Source organism: Neoarius graeffei, chromosome 23 (assembly GCF_027579695.1).
Source record: "Neoarius graeffei isolate fNeoGra1 chromosome 23, fNeoGra1.pri, whole genome shotgun sequence".
NCBI classification, from domain to species: Eukaryota; Metazoa; Chordata; class Actinopteri; order Siluriformes; family Ariidae; genus Neoarius; species Neoarius graeffei.
The window spans coordinates 60,879,296-60,906,142 of record NC_083591.1 but is presented as its reverse complement, the minus strand read 5'-3'; the positions used below and the strand labels follow the sequence as shown (position 1 = coordinate 60,906,142).

At 43.7% G+C, this 26,847-nt stretch overlaps 1 protein-coding gene across 1 annotated transcript; it reads left to right on the top strand.

Moving 5' to 3' along the window:
- The first annotated feature begins 17,818 nt into the window (after window positions 1-17,818).
- LOC132871346 (protein NYNRIN-like) lies at window positions 17,819-23,544 on the top strand. Its single transcript, XM_060905457.1, has 4 exons — window positions 17,819-17,897; window positions 20,692-20,774; window positions 20,846-23,157; window positions 23,517-23,544. Exons 3-4 carry the CDS (start codon window positions 21,101-21,103, stop codon window positions 23,542-23,544), a joined length of 2,085 nt encoding a protein of 694 aa, XP_060761440.1. The 5' UTR covers window positions 17,819-17,897; window positions 20,692-20,774; window positions 20,846-21,100.
- The last annotated feature ends 3,303 nt before the right edge of the window (window positions 23,545-26,847 follow it).

The following is a 26,847-nucleotide window of genomic DNA, read 5'->3' as shown; positions in this document are numbered from 1 at the left end:
AACAAATTAATAAATGCAAATAAACAAATTAATAAGACAGCAGTGATTGTGGCCGGCCCAAGACCAAAAAGGGTGTGAGACAGTTCCTAGGGCTGGCTGGCTACTATCGTAGGTTTATACCTAATTATTTGGACGTCACCAGCCCGCTGACTGATCTCACTAAAAAGGGGGCACCAGATCCGATCCAGTGGACAGAGCAATGCCAGAGGGCTTTCTCGGAGGTAAAGGCTGCACTGTGTGGGGGGCCACTGTTACACTCCCCTGACTTTTCTCTCCCCTTTATTTTGCAGACAGACACGTCAGACAGAGGGCTGGGGGCTGTTCTGTCCCAGGACGTGGGGGGGGGGGAGGACCACCCAGTGCTGTACATCAGCCGGAAGCTGTCAGTCCGCGAGGGCAGGTACAACACGATCGAAAAGGAGTGCTTCGCCATCAAGTGGGCGGTCCTCGCCCTCTGCTACTACTTGCTGGGGTGCCCTTTCACCCTCTGTTCGGACCATGCGCCCCTGCAGTGGCTCCACAGCATGAAGGATGCCAATGCGCAGATCACCCATTGGTATCTGGCACTCCAGCTGTTTAAGTTCAAGGTGGTCCACAGGCCAGGGGCGCAGATGGTCGTGGCGGATTTCCTCTCCCGTCAAGGGGGGGGAGTCGGCTACAGGCCGGACGGCTCCCTGGCCTGAGTCGGGCGGTGGGGGTATGTGGTGGTGGGGGCATGGCCAAGCGTCAGTCTGTGAATGGAGGGCGGAGTCAGGGAAGGTAAGTGGTGGAATCATTGCACCTGATGGGGATTAACCTGTGTTTGTGTGTCTTCCCCAGTGACCGCGCCCTTTAAAAGGAGAGGAGAGCAGAGAAAGGGAGCTCTCCCCAACCAGAACACTTGTGTGTGTGTGTGTGTGTGTGTGTGTGTGTGTGTGTGTGTGTGTGTGTGTGTGTCGCGCGCGTGCATGGCTGGGAAGTGATAAAAGGCTGAAAAGCTAACAATAAATAGTTCATTGAGAACTCAGTTCTGGCCTGCCGTGCTTCTGTGCTCCACCCACCTGGTCCAATACTACAGTGTTACTTTTATATTCAAGTTATATGGTCATCTTTTTTTTTTCTGAGAGGGTTAAATAGTGTTTGGATTTCAACCAAATGGTTGAATTTTTACTTACTGAAGATAAGTTAGCGTATATGCATTGACCTACTTGCCCTTACTGCTCAGGCTATAGGTTCATTGATCTGTTGTAGAGTTCATTTGCATCAAGTGTTGTGAGAAAAAGTTGAAATTCTCTAGTTTTCAAAATTTTTTTCATATTATTATTTAATGTCTTTATCTTTGTTGTCTATCAATGCTAGGGGTCTTAAAAATAATACGAAACATAAGGCATTATTTTTGTTTGCAAAGAAGTACAAGGCAGATTTTTCTTTCTTTCAAGAATGTCACTCAACACCCAGTGATATAAGCTTTTGGAGGTCAGTGCGGAAATGATATATGGTTAGCTCACGGATCTGAGCATTCAGCTGGAGTAGGAATTTTTAAATATAACTTTAATGGAAATATTATTGAGACCAAGATTCCTCAGGTCACTTTATTATGATAATAGCCATAAATAATATTAACATTAGTATAATTAATATCTATGGATACTACTCTTTCATGGAGAATACCACCCTCTTTGATACCTTAGAAGAGAAAATTTCTGACTAGTTCACCAAATATCCTAATGCCTCTTTAATCTTAGGGGGGATTTTAACATAGCATTAAACAATATCTTAGATAGATGGCCTCCGAGGAAATCAGTATCTCTCAACCCCACCTTAAAATGTTTTATGGAAAAATTCAATCTAACTGATGTTTGGAGGGAATTGTTTCCAAATGTTAGGCTGTATACCTGGTCCAATAAGGGCTGCTGAAGGCAGTCTAGAATCGACTACTGGTTACTTTCTCAGTGTCTGCTAAATTATAACGTTTCAGGTCATATTTATAGCACTCCTCTGACTGATCACAGAGCAATCCATTTATCAGTATGATTGTCTGGAGGTCACTCAGCAAGTCCAAAAGCTTCATTTTGGAAATTGAATAGTTCTCTCCTGAACACCGCCAGGGAGAGATCTGAATACATAAAATAATAATTAAAAAAAACTAGATGATTTAGATAAAGAAAGAGCTAAAGGAGCATATATTCGATCTAGAACCAAGTGGTTAGAGGAGGGTGAACAAAACTCAGCCTATTTTTTTAGACTGGAAAGAAATAGGGCTGCGCTTGCCACAGTTGATAAACTTAAAAGGGATAAACAAATTTGATGATGCTAAAGATATAGCTTCCATTTGCTACAGTTTTTATAGCAACTTATACATGTCTAAATATTCTGAAGCAGCTACCAACTCATTTATAGATTCAATCAGCCAGTGTAAAATGATTTCCTCAGAAGATAGGGATACCTGTGACTGTACCATCTCCCTTGATGAGGTGATAAAAGCAATTCATAATCTTTAAAAATAAAAGCCCAGGATGTGATGGTTTAACTTCAGAGTTTTATAAAAGGTTTGATGAAGAACTGTCTCCCTTTTTTGTGAAGGTCTTCTCATAAAGCATTGACAGTGAAGCTCTTCCAACAACTATGACTCAAGGTATCATCATGCTGATCCCGAAACCAAATGTAACGCTTCTTAGTTAACGTAATATGAGACCACTATATTACCAGAGTAATCAGAGCTAGGTTCGACTATAAGGAGAGAATTGGCAACGACCAGTATTTAAATGAGGAAAGAGGTAGTAACATTTATTAAACACACAGAAAGATAGTGAACCACAATAGAAAAAAAGTAAAGCCCTTAGTAGTCAGTCAGTATAAATGTTTAGTCAGTCAGTTACCCAATGTTCAATACAGTTCAATAAAGTTCAATCCCAAAGTTTGATGTCCAATGTTTAACCCCAATGTTCAAACTCAAAAGCTTCAGTTGAAAGTGCAATAAGTGCCCTTTAAATCCTCAAAAAAAGGAAAAAAAAGTAGAAAAATGGGAAAAAAAGGATCTTCCTTGTACATACTTTGTATTGTTGAATAAAGAAAAAAATGAAAACAAGGCCTTTTAAATCACTACCCGGGTAGTATGTAAGTGATGGAGATTTCAAAATCTTATCTGTAATCCAAGGAAATGTAGCCAGGATGCGTCCAGGTCATGGGCTCACAGATTGATGAACACATACAGTCACACTCCTCAGCGGAATCACTGGCTCGCCGTCTCTCTCTCTCTCTCTCTCAAATGTGGCAGAAGAATGCACAACAAAAAAACCAATCAGAGATGAAATGATAAAAACACAAAATACAGCTTCAGAAACAGTATATCAACTGAAAACCTCTTCTTGAATGTTAGAAATAAAGGATTGCTTCAAAAATTAACTCTAGAGTATCAAAATATTGTTCATCTTTTCCCACTCGTTGCAACTCTATCTGCTGCTGAAAACAAAATGCCGCCGTGGTGCCTTCTTCTCGAGTGTAATGCACTGATTTACTATCGGCACAGCGCCATCTAGTGGACAGGGGGGAAATACTTCTAACTACATGCAATAACCCAGTGCAATTTAGGTGGGCTACATCCTCCCCTCCTGAATGTGCATGTGTCTCTGCATGTACTCCTAACTTAAACAGTGGTTAAGTGGCCTACATCTAAGAGAGTAGGACTAATCACGGGAGATAAATCTAAAGCTTTAGTAAAAGTTTGGTCAAGTCCTTTAAATAAAGACTGCATTACTAAAGTCAGGGGATTTCCTAACGTCTGGTACGTAAGTCGGTCAGGTTCTGCCCTATGTCTGGTTGATCGTCTCACTTCTGTGTCTTCTCTCTCTTGGACATCATCCACTCTAGGATCCTCAAGCTCATGTTCAGATGACTCATCATGGTTTCTCTCTTTTCCAGATTCCTGCTCAACTCTTCCTTCCGTTTCAGGCACTGTTTCTGACTCATTCTCCTCTTCCACAAGGCTGGTCTTTTCCTTCTCCTCTTCTAGATCAGCAGACGATTCACCCTCTTCCAGTTCATCTTCACAGGAGTTAGAAGACTCATCCATGCTGAGCTCTTGCTGCTGACTTCCAGCAGGCTGGAACACCTCAGCTTCAGGTCGGAGGTTGGCCGGTGCAGGATTCATTGGAGCAGTTGCTCTAGTCTGAGGGATTTCATGCACAATGGTGATTGACGGGTAAGTTGTGTCAGGGACACCAGAGTAGTCGACAACTTCTTCCTCACTTTCACAGGGATCTCTCAGCTCGCCCTCCTCACATGCTGGACTCTGAGCAGGTTGGGTTGCAGTTTTCTTTTGCTTGTGCTGAGTCACTTCTGTTTTGATGGATGGTGCTAGGAAGCCACAAGGTAAGAGCAAGTCACGGTGCAGCGTCCTTTGGGGACTATCAGAGTTGACTGGGGCGATGACAGACAGGAGAATCATTGATGCGCTTCACCACTTTGTAAACAGTTTGGCTCCAACGATCCGCTATCTTGTGTTTTCCCTTCAATCCAACGTTCTTGACCAAGACACGGTCTCCTTTATCCAGGACAGTTTCTCTTACTTTCATGTCATATCTTTCTTTGTTTTTCAGGGCAATTTTCTCACTATGTTCAATTGCAATTTTGTAGCTCTCTTGCAGGTTCTCCTTGAGACGTTTCATATAGTCTGTGTGAGTAACTTTGTTCTGACCCGCTGGATTGATGCCAAATGCAACGTCGATAGGTAAGCTTGGCTGCCTCCCAAACATTAGCTGGTAGGGAGAAAAGCCTGTTGTGTCATTTTTGGTGCAATTGTATGCGTGTACTAAAGGTTGAACATAGTCATGCCACTTGACTTTGTTTTCTTCCGCAAGGGTACCCAGCATCTCCAAAAGTGTATGGTTAAACCGCTCCACGGGATTACCACACAGATGGTAGGGAGTAGTTCTTGTCTTTTTAATTCCTAAGAGGAGGCAAAGGTCTTTGATTGCTGCAGACTCAAAGTCGCGACCTTGGTCACTATGTAAACGCTCAGGCAGGCCGTAATGGACAAAAAAGTTGTTCCACAAAGCCTTGGCTACTGTCTTGGCCTTTTGGTCAGTGGTCAATACGGCAACAGCGTACTTTGTAAAATGGTCAGTGATGACAAGGATGTTCTTCTTTCTGCGGCCATCAGGCTCTAAGGACAAGTAGTCCATGCAGACTAGTTCGAGTGGTCTGCTGGTCCGGATGTTTACTAGACAGGCTGTTTTCTCAGCTTTTGCTTTGCGACGAACGCATCTTTCACAGGTTTTTACTTTTGCATCTACGTCCATGGCCATCCTCGGCCAATAGAAATGCATGTGGACGAGATCGATTGTTCTTTCAAATCCCATGTGTCCAACTAGGTCATGGAGACTTTCAAGAGCTGTTTCACGATACTTCTTGGGAAGAACCAGTTGTAACAATGGCTCACCTTTGTTGACCCTCTTGCGATAGAGGACAGCATTGTCAATGATGAGTTGATCCTGGACCCGTAGCATTACTTGGACTTCTCGGTCCTCTTTCTGCCTCACCCGGTACGACAGCCTTTTTCCTCCACTGATGATGTCAATGACCCTGCTGATTACTGGGTCAGCTCTTTGCTCAGCAGCCCATTCCAGCTGTAACATTCTGGGGAGGGTGCTGGACCCTGGAAGCAAATCAGTGTGGGTGAACTCAGGAGGGATAGCATTCGCATCCATGGCAAGGGACTCGACAATCACAGGTAAGTGGTTACTTTCTTCCCCCTTACAGGGTTTTCCTAAGTTGTGTCTTTGGCAGACAGCCTCGACTGCCTCTTGAGGGAAGGTGGTACCAATTTCATCCCTCATGAACTTCGTCAGGAACTGCTGCACTCTGTCATCTTCAGCCTCAGCACTGGAATCTGCCTGCTCACAGTCGTGGGGGCACCTGGATAGACCGTCGGCATCCTGGTTCCTCTTGCCGGCCCGGTACTGAATGTTGAAGTTGAACAGGGCGGCAAGCCACCGATGTCCGGCAGCATCAAGTTTGGCAGATGACAGTACATAAGTCAAGGGATTGTTGTCAGTAACAATGGTAAACTCAACACCATAGAGGTAGTCTGATAGCTTGTCGGTTATAGCCCACTTAAGAGCAAGAAACTCTAGCTTGTGAGTGGGGTATCTTCGCTCACATTTCGACAGCCCTCTACTGGCATAGGCTATGACTGTCATTTGCCCATTTTGATGCTGATAAAGGGCCGCCCCAAGACCATGGAGGCTCGTGTCAGTGTGCAATATGTATGGTAGACTCGAATCGGCAAAGCCAAGGATTGGGGCAGTGGTCAATTTCTCAATGAGGGTTTTGAAAGCTTCCTCGCACTTAGAAGTCCACTTCTCTGCAAAAGGTGACTTGAGGTCGGCGTTTGAGAAGGGCTTAGTTTTGCTCTTTTTCCTTGCAGGGACATAGCCAGCAGTCAGGTCATTGAGGGGCTTTGCTATTTTCAAAAAGTCTTTGATGAATCTTCTGTAATACCGGTGAACCCGAGAAAAGACTTGAGCTCCCTGATATTGTTCGGTCTGGGCCAAATTGTGAGTGCTGAAATCTTGTCAGGGTCAGTTTCAACTCCATTCTCCGAGACAACATGTCCTAAGTATTTCATGGACTTCCTGAAAAAATGACACTTCTCAGGTGACAACTTGAGCCCGAATTCTCTTAGACAGTGTAAGACTCTCATAAGCCACTCTTCGTGCTGTTCAAGGGTTTCTGAGAAAACAATAAGGTCATCTAGGAAAACAAGAACTTCCTTCAAGTTTAGGGAACCCATGCATTTCTCCATGACTCTCTGGAAAGTGCTCGGAGCATTGGTTACTCCCTGCGGCATCCTATTGAATTCCCAAAATCCCATGGGAGTGACAAAGGCGGTTTTGGGTTTATCGTCCTCTTCCATTTCCACCTGATAGAAGCCTGACTTTAAATCCATTACAGAGAACCATCTGGATCCCGTTAGGGCTGCAAAGGTTTCCTCAATGTTCGGCAAGGCGTAAGCATCCTTGATAGTCTGCAGATTCAATTTCCTGTAGTCGACACATAGTCGAATTTTGCCACTCTTCTTCTTTACGATGACGACCGGTGATGCAAACGGACTTTCAGACTCTCTTATGATGTTGGTGTCGTACAGCTCTTTCAGGTGGAGATGGACAGCTTCATAATCAGACAGGTGGATAGGCCTCACCCTCTGCTTGAAGGGCGTTGGATCAGAAAGGCGGATTTTGTGCTTGACTGCTGTTGTATGTCCATAGTCAAGGTCATCTCTCGCAAAAACTTCAGGAATTGAATTCAGCTTTTCCTTAATCCTTTCTTTCCACTCCTCAGAGAGAGGCAAATCACTGAGATCGAAGGCAATGGGCCTCTCAGTAGGCACGGAGTGCTCAGGGTGGAACTCTGTTGGGCCTTCACCTTTCAGGGAGGTAAGTGGAGAAACAGATAGCGGAGCTGTGAGGTCTGCCAGAGTGCAGTGTGCTGGCACTGTGACATCATGTGTGGTTTCATTCTTCAGCAGGACAGGAACTTTAAAAGATGTCTGTCTGGGGCTTGACATGACATATGAGCAAAATGTCAGCCCACTTGGTAGTGAGCGAGAGGGGAAGTTAATGAGCAAGGGAGCCTCAGGGAAACTATTTACATTTCTGGTGTAGCCGTCTAACACCATTTTTTGGCCTGGTGGGATGACTACAGCTTTCTTGTGCAGGAGTTTCACAACACCCACTCTGTCACTGTGTGCGGTTTTGCTCTTGTACAGACTGCGAAGGTGCTTGATGAGAACAGCATACACACAGGTTTCTTGAACAGGCACACTGGCACTTTCATCGAACCCTTCGTACAAAAGATCCAGAGCATTAGTGCCAACGAGGACGGAGATGGCACTGTAATCGGGAACGATGAGGGCCAATGTAGTTACAGTCTTGGGCCTACCGGCAAAATTTTCAGGGAATGTTATCTCAACTTCAATGTAGCCTGTATAAGGCACACGCTGGCCTGCTGCTACCTCTACATCAATTATGTTGTCTAAGGGACAAACCAGATGAGAAGGTAAGTAGGTATCGTGAAATGACTGGGAGATCGTGGTCACTTGTGAACCTAAATCAATTAGGCACTTATGCTGGATTCCTCCGATGGTGACACTAACCATGGACCTTGAGCCGACTACTCCAGTCATGAGCTCCTCTCTTGTGGGCGTAAGGGAGCAACATTTGGCTTTTTTCTTTTTCTTGGGACAAGTGTCTCTTTCAATGGCTCCAGGATGCCCCTCTCCTGAAGCCGTGCTCAGTTTAAATGAACACCATTCCTAGCTGCCCACTCGTCCTGCTTCACTTTCAGTTCCTTGTACTTCAGGTCAACAGCAGCCTTGTTCAGGGGGTTCTCACATGCTTTGGCTATGTGGCCGTCACCTCCGCATCGAAAACAAAACCAGGCCTTGGGCTGAGGTCTGGGTGTAACTTGAGGAGTTGCTCTGTGGACTTGGGCTTCAGCTTGGATCGTGGGTTGGTTCGGGGCAGACTGGAGGACTGCGGGTCTTTGTTTATTTTCTTTTCTAGGTTTCTTGGAGTCAAGCTGCATTTGCAGCTCAGCAACTTGTTTCCTCAGATTCTCAGTCTCCAGGACGTACGCTTGTAGTATATTGGCTTTGTATTCAGAGACGCAGGGGGTGTTCACCACACTCTGAGCATTCATTGAGGTCTTGGCTTTGGAGGACCCCAAGTGGTGGTTCATGTGGTCAAGCTTGGTTGCTCGCTTGTCTTCTACAGTCTGCAACTGCAAGAGAAAGTCAGCGAAGTTGAGGGACTCTTCACTTTTCAGCTCCAGCTGCAGGACAAGGTCATGGTCCCAGCAGCCACGCTTAAACTGCTTCATCAGGTGGCGGTTGACAGCAGACGCCTTGACCCCGCCTCTTTTCACAGCAGTGCTCAGTAGAGTTTGCAGCCTCTGTAAGTAACTGGAAGCTTTTTCTCCAGGGTCTTGGTTTGTATTGAGAAACTTGGTGAATATTTCTTCGCCATTTTCAATGATGCCATAAGCAGACTCTAAAAGCCTAGTGTAGTCTCTTGGGTGGGCAGAAGAACCTAACTGCCTCATGACATCTGATGCTGGGGGAAGCAAGCTTTCCAGGATTTTCCTTCACTGCACCTCGATGGGGGTTTGATCATGGAACATCAGTTCTACATGGAGCAGCCATGTTTCAAAGTCAGCTTCACCTGGTGGCTTAGGCACTTTGCCTGAGAAGGAGCACAACCACTTGGACTGATTCTGAGAGTTGGGGGCATTATTCTTGATCACATGTTCAATGACAATGTGTCTCACCTCTGGTGGGTTCAGCACATTCTCGTCCAGCTCTTCAGATGCGGGGAGTGCGTCACTCTGCTTTGCCACAGCGTGGGGTTTCACCTTAACCTGCTTAGGTGTCTCCAAGTAGGGCGTCATGGGGGGGGTCTTTCTAGATCTAGTGATGAGGGGAGTTATGCTATGGACAGAGTCAGCATTGCTACTGTCATCTACCATCGGGGCCAGGCCAATGTGCCCGCATTGACACGGCAAGCACGCGGTATAGACGCAGTACATACCACATCTGTTTTGAACTGAGCTGCAATGTACCCAAACGACCACCAGGTAGCACTTGGGAGCACTCGCCCCAGATAGCAAAATCCTCCGGCCCCCCTCTACTCGCGGGGTAGCCTATTTGCATATGAATAGCAGCGAAACTGCTGCATCAATGGGTAGCCTATTTGCATATGAATAGCAGCGAAACCACGCGTGGTCCGAGAATTGCCTGGCTTGCCTCGAATTTCCTCACTCAGTATTGGATGAAAACACTACTTTTAAACCAAAGAAATCACTCGTGATTGGTTGGCAGATGCCACTAGGCCTAGGCTATTGGTTACCCTGGGTCATCATAACCACAACCTATATTTTATATATATATCTGTTGTGGTTATGATTAGCTATGATGCTGTATATTCATGTCATTGTTATCCTATCAATGACACACATTTATTGAGGAAGGAAAATTTGCAAGGAACGTTGTATCAAACAAGAGCTTTATTTTCAAAATCAGAGTAAGTAAAAGACGTTAAAAAATAAACAAAATGGCAGCATTCAGTCAAAGACAAACAGTAGTTGCCTATACATTCTCTAGTGCAAGAGAGATGTGCAGGATACAAAACTAAACAAAAGCAAATAAGCACCGTATTTTAGTCCTACAGCTCCATGAAGTGCATGCTTGCGGTCTCTGAGCTGTGGGGAGCAGGCAGCATCGGACCGACATGCAGTCATCTGTGGTGGGTTGCCCTGTACTTTGGATCTGCCTCAAGCCTTGATTGCAGCATAGCACATATGGCCCTTTTCCACTACCCTTTTTCAGCTCACTTCAGCTCGCTTCAACCTGACACAGCTCGTGTTTCGACTACCTTAAAACAGCACGACTCAGCTCGCTTCAGCCCTGCTTAGCCCCCAAAACTCGCACGGTTTTGGAGTGGGGCTGAAGCGAGCCAAACCGAGCTGAGTGAGGCTGGGGGCGTGAGCAGACACTCCCCTGTGCACTGATTGGTGAGGAGGAGTGTCCTCACACGCCCCGCGAGCACGCGGAGATCTGTAAACCTGGAAGAAGGAGAATTACGAATTACGAGAATTTCTGAAGCCTTATGCACCTCGTCTCATCTATACGCTCTTGCCAGTATCTGTTGGCGTTGTCGGTGACAACAAGCCACAGCACCAAGACCAGCAACACTAACGACACCATGTCCTCCATGTTTATTGTTTACTATCCAGGCTGTGAGACTACCGCTTAAAAGATCACTGATGTCACTGTTTGCGCCACTTAACGACATCACGTGACGTCCACCCACTTTCGCTAACTCCACCCAATGTGTCCACCCACTTCCAGCCAGCACGGTTCAGCGCGGTTGTAGTCGAAATGCAACTCCAACAGCCCCGCTCAGCTCAACTCAGCCCAACTCAGCACGGCATGGCTCAGCCACGTTTGTAGTGGAAAAGCGGCAATAGTTCGCTGAGCTCTGGGTTACGGGACGGCGGAGGCTTAACGATCCACCCAGACACCCCATCCACCACCCCATTTTCCTCATCCGACATCAGGTCTACGGTAGCACACTGCCATACATCCATCTTGTCCATAGCAAGGACACCTTGTCTCGCGTCAAACAGCTGTAAAAACGATCGATAAAGAGAATAAGTACTGAGCAATGTACTGCGTATGGACACAACACATGAAAAACACTGAAAAAAAAAAGTCACATTGACCAAAACTGAAAAATCTTACCCTCTTTCTTCTGGAGCAACTACGAGCCGGCTACTTCATTGCTTCCGCCTGCAACGAAAGATCAGGCTGCTGGTACCTGTAGCTCCTGCGTAAGGTTTCGTAATACGTCTTGCAGGCAGCTAGAAAAACAAATGAGAGTACGATTAACAACGTAGCAGTAGGCTAAGCTTAATAAGGGAAAGGAAGAAGGGAAGTGTAGACAGCAGAGAAAGGACAGTATAGGCTACCATAATATTTAGTGAAATAGTTGTTACTTACACACAATGTTGTCTTTGTCAGCATCATAAAGATTTGGATTTGTCAACAAAGCCCGCACTAAATAGCTTGTCACGGCTTCGTCATGAGGCAAAGTTAGTCTGTGAAAACAAGATGGCTACAGTTAGGATCAGGCTAGGATCTGCATCTATTAACGTATCTCATACAGAATGAAAGCATATTCTTTAAATCTTACCCTTGTGCCGGCTTGTATTGCCTAGTGTTTGTCTCAGAGTTGTGAAGACGGTGTACTGTTTCCTGTGAAAAGAACAAAACAACGTTTTTAAGTCACTTGTCCCTAATAGCTAGCTACTGGCTACTTTTAGCTTGGGCTAGCTGCTATGCTTACTTTTAGGCTATTTAGCTTAGCTAGCAGACACCGGACAAATTCTTACCGCAATCATGGGACTCTGCACCCGTCTTTTCTTCCTGGAGTTTGCGTTTTCCCCAAAGTTACGTCCCTCCAAAGCAGTCAATCTGTCTTCCACGGTGTTGAATCTGTCATCCATAGAGTTGAATCTGTCGGTTACGAACGTAGTCAGCTCTGCAATCTGACGAGACAACCCACTGAGAGCAGACAGCAGTTTTCTCTCATCGGTCTGCGGACTTCCCGACACAGGTCCATCGCGTCCAGACACAGGAGTCGACGGAGAGTAGAACGCGAGGCGCCGTCCAGCCATTGAAGATCACCAAGCAGCAAAAATCCCAGAAACCAAGAGAAAGTTCCAGAGCACATGAAAACCACAGTACCTGGTAAGCTACGGTACACCTGTTTATACTGTATGAGCCACGCCCATGACCGCCTGGTCCTGGTCCAATCACATGCGAGGTTATTGTTATACGGTACATGCTCGCATGTTTGTGATATAAACCATTTTGGATATTTTTGAATATAGAAGTATGAAGTTCCTGCTTACTGACTGAATTAAACAATTCAATTATAAGTAATTTCAAGATTCCCCTGAAATAAACACAGAGGCCACAGATTAGGCTTCTTTTAACAGCAGTTTGAGATGTATATGATTTTTTTAAACTATAGTTTCACAATCTTTTCATACTCAAATGGTCGTGTTAACGATGGCCTATTCACAGTGTTCAAACTATGCCGATATTTTCGGGGGGGTCCCTTTTTTTCCCTTGGGGGGGGGGGGGTGCTTGTGCTTGTCTCAGAGTGCGGATCTCCAAACACATGAGAAGCCTATCTTACGCACATATCACGCGGACTCCACACCTCCACACACGCATCGCGTCTGAAGTCATAACTCATCAGGGGAAATCATGTCCGCATTGGCATGTTCAAAAAACAACCTCGCATCAACAATGATATCAATGGGAACATTACCAATGGTAACAATGGGAAAATTCTGGGGACACAAATTAGTAGAAAGGAAGTGTGTTGGCACACTTCCTTTCTACTAGTTTGTGTCCCCAACCTGGCAGCAGCAGTCATTGTCATATTGGTTTATTTTATCTTTGATGTGAACACAACACTTCGGATATGCAAATGCTTCCCGTTACACACGATTGCTATGTCAATAAACATCATTTTGCCAATATTTTAGAGACCCCCCCCAACATTTCCCAAATCATGTTTTCAAGGGATCTCATGTCTGTTTCAGGGGATCTCGGATCCCCCGAGTACCCCCGTAGTTCGAACGGTGCCTATTCACTCTGCCATGGACATATTCATGCACTGACTGTGGTCATTTGACTGGTCTCATACTAAAATGGCCATGCTAATGATGGCCTATTCACTCTGACATGGACATATTCATGCACTGAGTATGGTCGTTTGAGGTGTCGAATGTGGGCATTTGCATGCTTGTAATTTATTGCATGGATATGAATTTAAATGTGTGTTTTACATTTGCATAGGATGAGTATGTGACTGAAGAGGGGGAAAGCCTTGCTGAGGAGCAGAGTGAAGCCTGTCCAGACATACAAGATGGAGAGGGGCATGGAAGTGATCAGTCCAGAAGTGAAAAACCAGAAGACTTGATGAAATTTCTGGCCATGATGCTTTTGTCATGGCAATCAGCCTTTAAGATTTCTGATAACGCCATCACATCGCTTCTTCTGTGCATCAAACAGTTTGTGTGGATACTTGGAAATGTTCTCTGTGTTAATTCCCTCACTGCCTTTTCCAGCAATATTCCAGCAATATACAGGTTTTGTACTGTTGCTATTATTGATAGACATATACCCTTGGCTGCTACTTTCACAGTACACTGTTGAAACACATTATTGTTGCATTCATGTCTTTGTTATTTTTAGTACTAGTAAAAGTTTTTTATCTCACTGTGTACTATGTATGGCTTAAATGACAATAAACCTTCTTGACTTGACTTGTGTGCAGCAACTCAGTTTTAAAAAGCTTACAATTCTACAATTCTTACAATTAAGTTAATACCTTTTAGTAAAATGTTACCTGGGAACTCCCCCTGCTATCCTGATTTGCATTTGTATAGCCTTCCCTAGGCTTAGGGGAAGGGGGGTCATGGGGGACAACTGCCAAAGCAAGTTACACGTCCATTTCCGACAATTCACGGCAGTTTTCAGTGTTGCCTGCAAATTGCTGTAAATTGTCATAAACCTGAAATTCCACAGAAATCTGCAGTCCCGTTTGCTCCTGTAAATCCCACTTTTCATGCAGTGTCATTTCTGCTGCACATTAAGCTGGAATGCTGAGAAATTAAATGAAACATCACTGCATGATAACTAGGCTGTGTGTTTAAATTCCACTTGTGCAAAAATGCTCAGCCTTCGTCCCAACAGTTTAGTAGCCTATCTTAACTTTTGTCATTAGATGCGTAAAATAGCGTAAATTATAAACCAAGTTTCACTAGTTCGCCCTTGAGTGCTTGGTGTACAGTAAGCATGTTTGGCATGTCAGCTGGCCTCGGTACCTGGATGCTTTCAGCGGAAATCATACGGGATGAGATCCGCTTCACACACCCCCTATAGAGGAATTGCAGCTGGGTGCTCTAGTGAAATGGAGGAGAAGGGGGAGGTGGTGGGACAATTCGAGAAGCCTTCGCGCATGACAGGTGAAAGGAGCAGGAGGGATTAAATCTCCGGGAAGGCGGGAGCAGGTAATGACAGCTGTCAATCACTCCACAGGCTTCCTCCCGAACTACGTTTATACAAACAACATTTATTTTAAATACCGAAATCACGCACAGCCACTTCACCTCTCTAACTTAAATCCTGGAAGTGTGCTAGAGAATACTGTGCAGTTTAATGATCTCGTTATCAGCTGAATCGGCATGCGCTAGAATATTAATGTTATAAATTAAGTTGGGATATTTATTAATAACTAACATAACCAGACGAACTGTCTTCACCCACAAAACAACAGCAGTGTCTGTACAAAAAATTAAGTGATGGGGCATGCCAAACAAACTGTGCAATTGAAATTTTTTTTAACAGCTGCATGGAGGAAAGGAGGTGAGAGGAGAAATTGGTGCATCTGCTCAAGTTTGTGGCGTGCAATTATCAACTCGTATGCGTTCAATTGTCTCTGTTATTAGTTAGCAATAGAGGTAATTTGCTATCACCAAATCGCCGATTATCAACAAAAGGAGAGGGAGAGATGGCGGGCGCACACATTTTGGCGGCCACTGACAAAGCCTACTTCAGTGTTATGCTGCCCCCATGGCTGCAAGTTGTAACTGCACCCTTACCGCAGCTTACCGCGAGGGCCCCTACCATTCTGCGGCAGACAGGCGAGCATTCTGAGTATGTCACTAGCGGTAGGTTGCTGGAGTCGCTAGAGTCTTGAGCTGTCAGAGTGAGGGCTTCGACACTATGTACCATGTTACAGTGGTGTCAGTGATATTCTGTATGCTAGAAGGCAACTGGGGTTCGATCGAAGCACTTGCAGCGTCAGATTCAAATTCTACAATAGCAGAACATTTACCATCTACTCTGCTTGGTAATCTCACGATTTGAGCTACTTTACCGAATTTCTCGAAAGTTTCGATAATGTCTGCATCAGTATCAGTTTGGTTAACGCTGAATAAGGCAACGGAACGCTCACATTTAACACCATACTTCTGCTCAAAATCCATGTCTCAAGTTTAAACAATTTCACTCAATGAAACAAAAACCTAAAAAAAAAAAAAGAGTGATAGTTCACGTAATGCTCAGAAAACACCTTGAAATGCTAAATTAAATGGCAAAGTCATGCTCAAAACTCTCCTGGCTGGCTTGCCACGGAAAGAGATGTAACGCTTCTTAGTTAACATAATATATGAGACCACTATATTACCAGAGTAATCAGAGCTAGGTTCGACTATAAGGAGAGAATTGGCAACGACCAGTATTTAAATGAGGAAAGCGGTAGTAACATTTATTAAACACACAGAAAGATACTGAACCACAATAGAAAAAAAGTAAAGCCCTTAGTAGTCAGTCAGTATAAACGTTTAGTCAGTCAGTTACCCAATGTTCAATACAGTTCAATAAAGTTCAATCCCAAAGTTCGATGTCCAGTGTTTAACCCCAATGTTCAAACTCAAAAGCTTCAGTTGAAAGTGCAATAAGTGCCCTTTAAATCCTCAAAAAAAGGAAAAAAAAGTAGAAAAATGGAAAAAAAGGATCTTCCTTGTACGTACTTTGTATTGTTGAATAAAGAAAAAAATGAAAACAAGGCCTTTTAAATCACTACCCAGGTAGTATGAAAGTGATGGAGATTTCAGAATCTTATCTGTAATCCAAGGAAATGTAGCCAGGATAATAATAATAATAATAATAATAATAATAATAATTTCAACTTATATAGCGCCTTTCAAGAAACCCAAGGACGCTTTACAATTATAGACAAAGAAAAAAAATAACAATAAAAAAAAAAAATAAAATAAATAAATAAATAAATAAATAAAAGTAAAAAATCCACCAAGTAGGAGTCAGGATGCAATTCCAGTGGTGTAGCAGCCACAGTCCCATCAAAAGGTGCATGAAAACGAGTCCCACATCTCCAGCACAGCCGCCGTGATGCCGTCAGCCACATCGCTCAAACACCACGCCGTGGATCCACAAAGCGAGCACAGAAGCTCCGCCACGCAGAGCGCTGGTGTGTCCCAAACCGCCTGCACAGCTGCCGCGACGCCACCGAGCAACATTGTTGGGTCAAAATTTATTATATGTAGATTATGATCAGAATATGAATCAGAATCAGTAGGTTAAATCAGGATATATGTAGGTGTATATGTAAGTTTAGTGAAATAGTGATTCTTAGCTTATTCTGTGTTAAGATTTAGTTTGAAATGACCTTAGGTCCGGCTGGACATTGTTTGGGAACATTTTGTTTATGAATGTGTATTTTTGAACAGAGACGTGTCTGAAGGTCTGTTTTAGTGTCAGATCGACTCATACCACACTCAGAAATAGTAGAATTAAAGTTCATGATTATGCTTATTCATTCAGTTGAATCTTAGGTCATGGCTTCATAAAGGCTATGAAATACACTGAAATATATTGAAATATACTATGGTAATGATTAATATTAGTTTTATAGATCCCGTAATTAATGAATACATTCCGTGATTAATGTTAGTTTCATAGTTCTAGATTAGTTTCATAATGACATTATAATTATAATTAAGATCTCATGATTCTAAGGATTTTTAGTTTAAGAGCATTAACCTAATTTAGTTATAAGTTTAATCCTGTTAGTGGTTTAATTGTTCTCTCTCTTTCAGACATATTCTCATTGTACTTGTGGTTAAGTTGTTCTTTTTTTTTATGTTTATTCTCTTATAACATTCATTATTAAGAGCTGATTGTTATTTGTTAATTACTTATGTTGATGGAATCAAGATAATCAAGATGTAATTTACTGACTGACCACACATTCATGTGTTAAGAATTATTCATGTTAATTATTAAGAATTAGTACGATCCTTTCTGTGCAAACTAGTGTTTTTTGACCTTCTTCGTAGGCAAACATTAAACATTATCTATGTTTATACATTCCAAACTATTCCACGAAGAATCAGACATAACATCTATCTGTACCTTATTGTCAGCAAAAATATGTTATTATATTATTATGATTGATTCAAGATCATTACACACTTCTACATAGACACACACACATAGACACACACACACACACGAAGACAAAACATAAACACAGCAACACTATAAGACATTCCCACAAATGTTTTCATTCAGACGAAGCGAGCGAATAAACTGGCATGTGAACAACCCACACGTGTTCTCCTGTCCGTTTCTGAGCGATTCGTCTCCTTGTCTCCTTGTCTCCTTCGGGCCCGAAGGGAAGGCATTCACGAAGGAATCCAGGGTCTCTTTCTGGGTGAACCCAACAATTTGGTGTCAGAAGTGGGATACTGCCAACCAGGTGAGTAAATTTAATTTTAATTTATAATTTGATTGGTTATTGATTGGTTGACCGCCTGGTTGGTAGTAATTTCAAAAATAGAGACCCGTAAATTCAGGTTGGTAATCCTCGTGTGGAGGCACGGGACGTAAGGACCCTCGTAGACTGAAGATTAGATTAGACCTTTATTTATTTTAGACTCTTGTTTACGGGACGAGACGGGGCTAGTAGAGCCACGGGATTGGGCTGGTAAACCTCGTAATTTGTTTACGGGACGGTAAGCCTCGTGAAGACACTTCAAGGGGGAGAACTGTCACGAGAAGAGCGCGCTTTTAATCTTTGATTCCTTCGTGCGGCCATGGGGGGTAGTTGTGGTAGTAAAGAGGTACTCAGACCCGATTCTGAAGACACTCCACGGGATTGGATGAATCGATGTGATTTGGGATTCTATACTGCTCCTTGGCTGGACCTTCTAGCCGATTGGTCTACGAAACAATTTCAGTCTCGGTTAATTTATCCTCGTGCAGGGACTTTTAGACCAGAGTATCTAATTTCGGCACACAAACAGATATATGAAGGATTTGGCAACCCAGAATGGGATTATGATTACATGACCAAAGGTTATTTAGAGTGGATTAGAATGAAGCCAATTTGGGATCATTTTCAGAAAATTAAAGAGACGAAAGAACAAAAGAATTCAATACCACATCCCAAGCGCAATGCAGAGGTGCAACCTGCTTTATTTCGATCCCTAGCCTCTGCTCCTCCGCTGATCAAGGAAACAAGAAACATTCCAAACATTCCTGTAGATACACCGGCGAACGCTTCATGTCCCGCTGATAACGTTCCTAGCGTATCTCATAACACAGGCGCTAGAAGGAAAACTGTAATGAGCAGAAGAAACGAGACAAACGAATCTCATACGGATTCTGACGATGAAATAAACACAGCTTGTGTGTGGGCGCGAAGAGGAAAGGGATTTAAGATCTATCCGCCTTCAGCATCAGAATTAAAAGACATTATCAAGCTATTGCCTTCGATAAACAACCCAGTCAATTTCGTAGACATGCTCGTAAGAATGTGCAGGCACAAACAAATGGTTGGTGCAGATTATCGCCTTCTCATGCATGCTGTTCTCGGTGATAAATATGATGAAGATGCATTGCTAGCCACCGTCCCTTGTCTAAAACCGGAAAATGACGATTATGCTGTTACGGAGGTTAAAGAGGAAGAAAACGGTCAGACTACGACCAAACAGGTAATGAGGTTTTACTGGAAAGATATTGATAGAGCTATGAGAGAATTAAGGGAACAATTGACGCGTTATCTGCTCTCACGAAGACAGGCTAGCCGTGATCTTTCACAGGTTACTAATTGTAAACAGGAGAAGGCTGAACTCACTTCCAAGTTTTTGACACGCTTTAGCGAGACATGGACTTGTTTGGGAAATATGCCACTGAACCAGCAGCAAAGCAATCCTCTCTTTATTTCGACATTTCTGAATAATTGTCGTCCTGATGTGCAGAAGGTGTTGAAACATCATTTGAGTGACCGGAGTAATATGATAGTGAGAGCTCTAGGGGAAAAGATTAGAATTTTGGAGGGAGATGATCTTTTGGATACTAAGCAGGTGGCTTGTCTTTCCGTTGCTAGTGGTTACTCACAACAGAATTGGGGTGATCAACAAGGACGGGCGGGGAATAAGGGATTCCCCAGTGATAGATTGTGCTATTATTGGCGGTAAAGAAGGACATTGGAAGCGCGAGTGTAGAAAGAAACGGATAGATGAGGATAGGGCACGTCAAAGAGCTGCTTCTGCTTCTTCTTCTAATCTTCAGCGTGGTGTGTCTTTTCCTTCTCCTCCCCCTCCTTCTCCTGCTTTGCCTACTGCAAGCGTAGGCCCATATCGAGCATAGAGCTGCCTACAGAGCTGTGACCCCATGATGTTACATTGTTCTTTTGACTCTTATCTAGCTAGTGATTTGCCTGTTGTAGAATTGGTTGTGGATGGAAAGGTGCTCCCTTTCTTAATTGACACTGGTGCTACAATGTCCTCGGTGGGAAAGTCATATGAGGGTCCGATGTCTAACAAAACCGTTCGCTCTGTGGGAATTGATGGGGTCCCTTTTCCTTCCCCTTGCACTCCTCCGTTACTGGTAACCTGTCCCGCTGACCCAGCACTTCGTAAACATCACTCTTTTGTGTTGATGTCACAGTGTCCTTTTAACTTAATGGGACGGGATCTAATGAGCCTGTTACATTTATCCATTTCGTTTCAGGGATCCAAGATGACAATTTGCACTCCTGACTCGCTGCCTCCTGCTTTATCTTATCTTTCTTCACATGTGACTGTGCCAAATATCCCTGCTGTTTGCATGACTTCTGTAAACTCTGTTATTCCCTCTGCTGACCCTTCTACGGCTTTGGCTGAAATTCCCTCCTCTCTTTGGGCTGAACAGAAGGATGAGGTAGGCCTGGTTAATTGTGTTCCTTATGAAGCTAAGCTGAAACATCTGCTCCCTGTTTATGTTAACCAGTATCCTCTCTCTGAGGATAAAGTCAAAGGGATCGATGTCATCCTCCGGTCTCTCCTTGAACAAGGCGTGGTGAGAGAGTGTATCAGCCCGTGTAATACACCTGTCAACCCCGTGCCCAAGCCAGACGGTACCTGGCGTTTTACGCAGGACTTGCGTAAGATTAATGAACTAATTGTTCCTGTAGCACCTATTGTACCTGACGTTTCCTCTGTAATATCACAAGTTCCTGCTGATCATTGCTGTTTCTCCGTCATTGATCTCTGCTCTGCTTTTTTCAGCGTTCCGGTTGGAGAAAACACACAGCCTTTGTTTGCGTTCACGCACAGACGGAAGCAGTATACTTGGACACGCCTACCACAAGGTTTTATTGATTCTCCAGCTGTGTTTTCAGCTGTAATTCATAACGCACTTTGTGACCTCTCCCTCCCCCAGGGCTCTGTGATCCTGACCTACGCCGATGATCTTCTGATATCCGCTGAGTCCCCAGAAATCTGCCAAGCCGCATCATTGCACCTGCTCCAACATCTGGCGAAAAAGGGTTTCAAGGTTTCCAGAACCAAGCTCCAGTTCTGCAAAGACACTGTTAAGTATCTGGGCTTTGAACTTTCACAAGGTTGTCGTAAGCTGTCAGCTGATCGGGTGCAGGCGATTCTAGACACGAAACGCCCTGCCACTAAGCATGCCCTCATGTCTTTTCTGGGTCTTATCAATTACTGCAGACAATGGATCCCTGACTGCTCCTCCTATGACAAGATTCTCCGTGCTGCAATCTCTCCTCAAGACCCACAGCGACATCCTTTGACCTGGACTGACACTATGATTAACGCTTATCACTCCCTCAAAAGCGCTCTCTGCTCCGCCCCAGCTCTGGGTTTACCTGACTACTCCAAGCCCTTTCATCTCTACTCCTGTGAACAGCAAGGTACGGCGTCTGGTGTTTTGGCTCAGGAGCATGGAGGGGGGATTCGTCCGTGTGCGTTCTTATCTAAAACATTAGACACTGTTGCTCAAGGCTTGCCTGCGTGTCTAAGAGCTGTCGCCGCCTGTGCTATGATGGTTTCAGATGCAGAGAAATTGGTTTTGTCTCACCCACTGATCTTGCACTCGTCACATCAAGTTAAACAGGTATTGCAAAATTTGCAGACTCAACATATGACTGCACAGCGACGCTCCGGATATGAAACCATTCTCCTTTCTACTGATAATCTCGAAATTCGAACCGCATCCTCTAATACTGTAGGTCACGCTCTCGCACGCCTTCTTAACTCTCAGGACGACACCTTAGAGGACACTGATCATGACTGTCTATCTGAAATCTTGCATACTACCAGTATCAGGCCTGATCTTTCCTCCAGCCCTCTGGAGACTGGGGAAGTAATCTTTGTTGATGGCTCTTGTTTTAAACCTTCAGATAATGTTTTCCTCTGTGGCTATTCTGTGTGTTCCCTGCCTGACATTGTACACGAGGCCTATGCTCTCCCGTTCTCTTCCGCTCAGGCAGCCGAATTGTATGCACTAATGCGTGCCTGTATTTTGTTTCAGGGCAAGGACGTCACTATCTACACAGACTCTCGTTATGCCTTTGGGGTGGCTCATGATTTTGGGAAGATTTGGCAGTCACGGGGCTTCCACGCAGCAGATGGGAAGCCCATTTCACACTCAACCTTAGTACAAAATCTTATTGATTCTTGTCATCTCCCTAGGTCACTCGCTATAGTCAAGACTAAAGCGCATGCCTCGGGAAACACCCCTGAACGCATGGGTAACTCTCTTGCTGATCGTATGGCGAAATTTGCTGCTGCTTCTGGTGTCATGTCTCCTGGTCTAGACTCTTCATCATGTAATACATCTTGTCTTGCTAGTAGTTTGATCCCAGATTTAGACCTTATCTCTTTACAGGCTTCAGCTTCTCCAAATGATTCTGCCTTTTGGCAGCTACAAGATGCTTATGTCGCCTCTGATGGCCTATGGTACAGCCAAGATGGCCGTCTTTGCCTTCCATCACATTGCCTTCCTTTCCTTGTGCGTGAATTTCATGGCGTAACACACCGTGCACGAAGGGGGGTAAAGGGGGACATGAACAAACTTTTCTGTATAGCTAATCTAAACAGTTTGGTGGATTCAATTCTCGAGAGATGCCTCATCTGCGCACAGAACAATCACTCCAAAGCAGTCGCGAAACACGAGTGTTTACCCATACCGACATCTCCATTCTCAGAATGGCAAATTGACTTCACACACATGCCTCCCTGTGGGCCGTTTAAATATCTCTTGGTGATTGTGGACAAATTTTCTAAATGGGTAGAAGCCTTTCCGTGTTCTAGAGAGAATGCAAAGGTAGTGACTCGTACGTTGGCAAAAGAAATAATACCTCGTTATGGGGTTCCAGATGCCATAGACTCAGACAAAGGTACCCCTTTCGCCTCAAAGGTCACACAAGATCTGTGTAAGTATCTTTCACTAAACTGGCGCTTTCACATTCCATACCATCCTCAATCTTCTGGTATCGTAGAGCATACTAATCGAACATTGAAAGACAAACTAACTAAGGCTATGCAGACCACGGGTTCCAGAAATTGGGTAGACCTATTGCCAGCCACACTGGCCGAAATTCGCATGACATCGAAGCCTAGTCTCGGCGGCTATTCCCCCTACGAGATCATTTTTGGGCGACCGTTCCCTGTCCCCTGGAGAAAAGGGACTCTGGCTCTGGGAACCTCTGATTTGAAGACACATATGGATGAGTATTCTGCAGCCCTTATCGATAAATTGCATGAAATTTGTAATAAGGTCAATAGTACAATATCACTTCCACCATCGGCAAACACACACCCCTTCCAAGTGGGAGATAAGGTGCTGGTGCAATTTTTTAAACGATTTGGACAATTGGGAAAACCTCGATATAGTGAGCCTGCAGAAATAGTCGCCATTACTCGTACTGCTGTTTTAACTGACCTTTTTCCACAGTGGATTCACGCCACCCGACTGAAGAAGGCTCCATAATAAAGTTGTGTTACAATCAGTTGCTATTAACGCTTTTTGTGTCCCTATCTAGTCTCTTTCTCTCTCTCTCTTTCTCTCTCTCCCTTTCTCTGTGCTATAGAATTGACCTGTGTGCAAACGCTGACTGAGTTGTGCAGCCCGGCTGACTGAGAATCCGTTACTGCCCGTGAGACATTGTGAACAAAGGGGGGGAAAAGATCTTGCGCCCAGTCCAGATTTGGAACCGTGGAACCGAACCACCTCACTACAATCCATGATGGTCCACATCGCGGGTCTCATGACATCACTGCTCGGGGCAGGGCTACCCGCCCGAGCCTTCAGGATCACTTCCTTGCTCGGGGCAGGGTTACCCGCCCGAGCATTCGTGTCCGCTTCATCTCTGCTCGGGGCAGGGTTACCCGCCCGAGCCTTCGTGGCTGCTGCATCTCTGCTCGGGGCAGGGTTACCCGCCCGAGCCTTCGTGATCATTTTCCTATTGCTCGGAGCAGGGTTACCCGCTGGAGCTGGACCTCGGGACAACATCTTCTGGCAATTTGCTAACTGGACTGCACGGGCTCACACAAATGAAAGTTGTTATGTATGTCATTTGATGCCATCCTCCACTATTATTACACGCCCACCTTTGCCATTATGCTCTGAAGCTTTATATTATGCTTGGGGGCCAAAAGGCCAACCTTCTAAATTTTGGGGCCCTTTCTGTAATTACTCTCCTCACCCTTCTGTGGTAGCAAAGTTAAACCAGACTTCTTCAGTACATGGCACAAATACCCCCGACATTATATTACAAGATTCTATTCTCACTACTCTAAAAGTAGATATGCCTTCTAATTTCACTTTCCCTCATTGTTTCAGAAGGAATTACTCTCAAAAAAGTAACATTTATTTAGGACACATTCCTAAGTCTCAATGTAAGCAGATATATGATCAGAACTCCGTCACCTCTCCCTGTCCTCACTGGATCCCGAATTCATGTCGATGTAACCCTCCGCTAACTGATTGTACACTCAACAGTATCGGATATATCAAAAATACATGTAGGGCTCATCCTAATTGCGTTCCACCACACCCTAATAATTATCCTGGTGTTAAATTGGCATTAAACTGGTACTGGTACTGCGGTAATAGTAATCTCCTTGTTTCGTTTCCCACCAACTGGTCAGGCATTTGCGCTCCCATACAACTTAAAAACGCTATCACTGCCATCCATCCTTTCTCTGCTCATCGCCCAAAACGAGATGTTATTCATAATTTTCCACCCCTGGAACATCATCTTACTACTAGGTGGCACAGGTTTTGGACATCAATGTTTCCTCATTTTGGTGTAGCTGATCTATGGAAGAATGTAGAATTAACACATTATCGCTTGGCCAGCTTTGTTAATGAAACCATTAAAGCTGTCGATGGTATTAGAACAGAATTAACCTCCCTGCGTCTAATGACTACTCAAAATCGTATGGCCCTTGATATTTTGTTAGCAGAAAAGGGGGGTGTTTGTGCTATGATTGGAGACAGCTGTTGCACTTTTATTCCCACTAATGATAACCCGGATGGTGAAATAGGTGCAGCCGTACATCAAATGAGACAGATTGCTCAACAATTAGAACATGATGAACATGGGGATACGGCAGGGTGGGTGTGGTTTTCTGGACTGTTTGGTAATTTGTCTAGTTGGTCTGCTATTTTTTCTATGTGTATTCCTGTAGTGGTGATTGTTCTTTTGTTTATTTTTCTGGGACCTTGCATTCTGAGATGCTTGATGGACAGAATGCATAAGATGATTTATAGTCTTACCCGCAAACCTCTGCATAGAGAGAATAATGTATATTATCGTCCTGCTAGGGTGTAACACTAATCTTAATCATAATCTTACTTACTTACATATTTACTTAAAATCTAAAGTTAATACTGTGATTAGTATTAAAGGGGGGGATTGTTGGGTCAAAATTTATTATATGTAGATTATGATCAGAATATGAATCAGAATCAGTAGATTAAATCAGGATATATGTAGGTGTATATGTAAGTTTAGTGAAATAGTGATTCTTAGCTTATTCTGTGTTAAGATTTAGTTTGAAATGACCTTAGGTCCGGCTGGACATTGTTTGGGAACATTTTGTTTATGAATGTGTATTTTTGAACAGAGACGTGTCTGAAGGTCTGTTTTAGTGTCAGATCGACTCATACCACACTCAGAAATAGTAGAATTAAAGTTCATGATTATGCTTATTCATTCAGTTGAATCTTAGGTCATGGCTTCATAAAGGCTATGAAATACACTGAAATATATTGAAATACACTATGGTAATGATTAATATTAGTTTTATAGATCCCGTAATTAATGAATACATTCCGTGATTAATGTTAGTTTCATAGTTCTAGATTAGTTTCATAATGACATTATAATTATAATTAAGATCTCATGATTCTAAGGATTTTTAGTTTAAGAGCATTAACCTAATTTAGTTATAAGTTTAATCCTGTCAGTGGTTTAATTGTTCTCTCTCTTTCAGACATATTCTCATTGTACTTGTGGTTAAGTTGTTCTTTTTTTTTATGTTTATTCTCTTATAACATTCATTATTAAGAGCTGATTGTTATTTGTTAATTACTTATGTTGATGGAATCAAGATAATCAAGATGTAATTTACTGACTGACCACACATTCATGTGTTAAGAATTATTCATGTTAATTATTAAGAATTAGTACGATCCTTTCTGTGCAAACTAGTGTTTTTTGACCTTCTTCGTAGGCAAACATTAAACATTATCTATGTTTATACATTCCAAACTATTCCACGAAGAATCAGACATAACATCTATCTGTACCTTATTGTCAGCAAAAATATGTTATTATATTATGATTGATTCAAGATCATTACACACTTCTACATAGACACACACACATAGACACACACACACACACGAAGACAAAACATAAACACAGCAACACTATAAGACATTCCCACAAATGTTTTCATTCAGACGAAGCGAGCGAATAAACTGGCATGTGAACAACCCACACGTGTTCTCCTGTCCGTTTCTGAGCGATTCGTCTCCTTGTCTCCTTCGGGCCCGAAGGGAAGGCATTCACGAAGGAATCCAGGGTCTCTTTCTGGGTGAACCCAACAAACATCACTCGGAACATCACGCCAAGCATTAAAGCGCAGAGTGCTGGACAACCACAAATGTTAAATGAGCAGCGAGTTCGCTGCAGTCCATAGCTGGGAGCACAGGCATCACCCACAGCGAATCAAGGCCTAGAGGGAACCAACGCCCAAAACTGGGTCCAGAGCTACACCACAACCGGCGGACAAAACACTCAAACATCAAACTACACAAACACACAAAAAAATAAATAAATAAAATGAAAATTGAAAAAGAAAGAAAATAAAATTAAAAAAAAAAAAAAAAAGCTCTGGATGCGTCCAGGT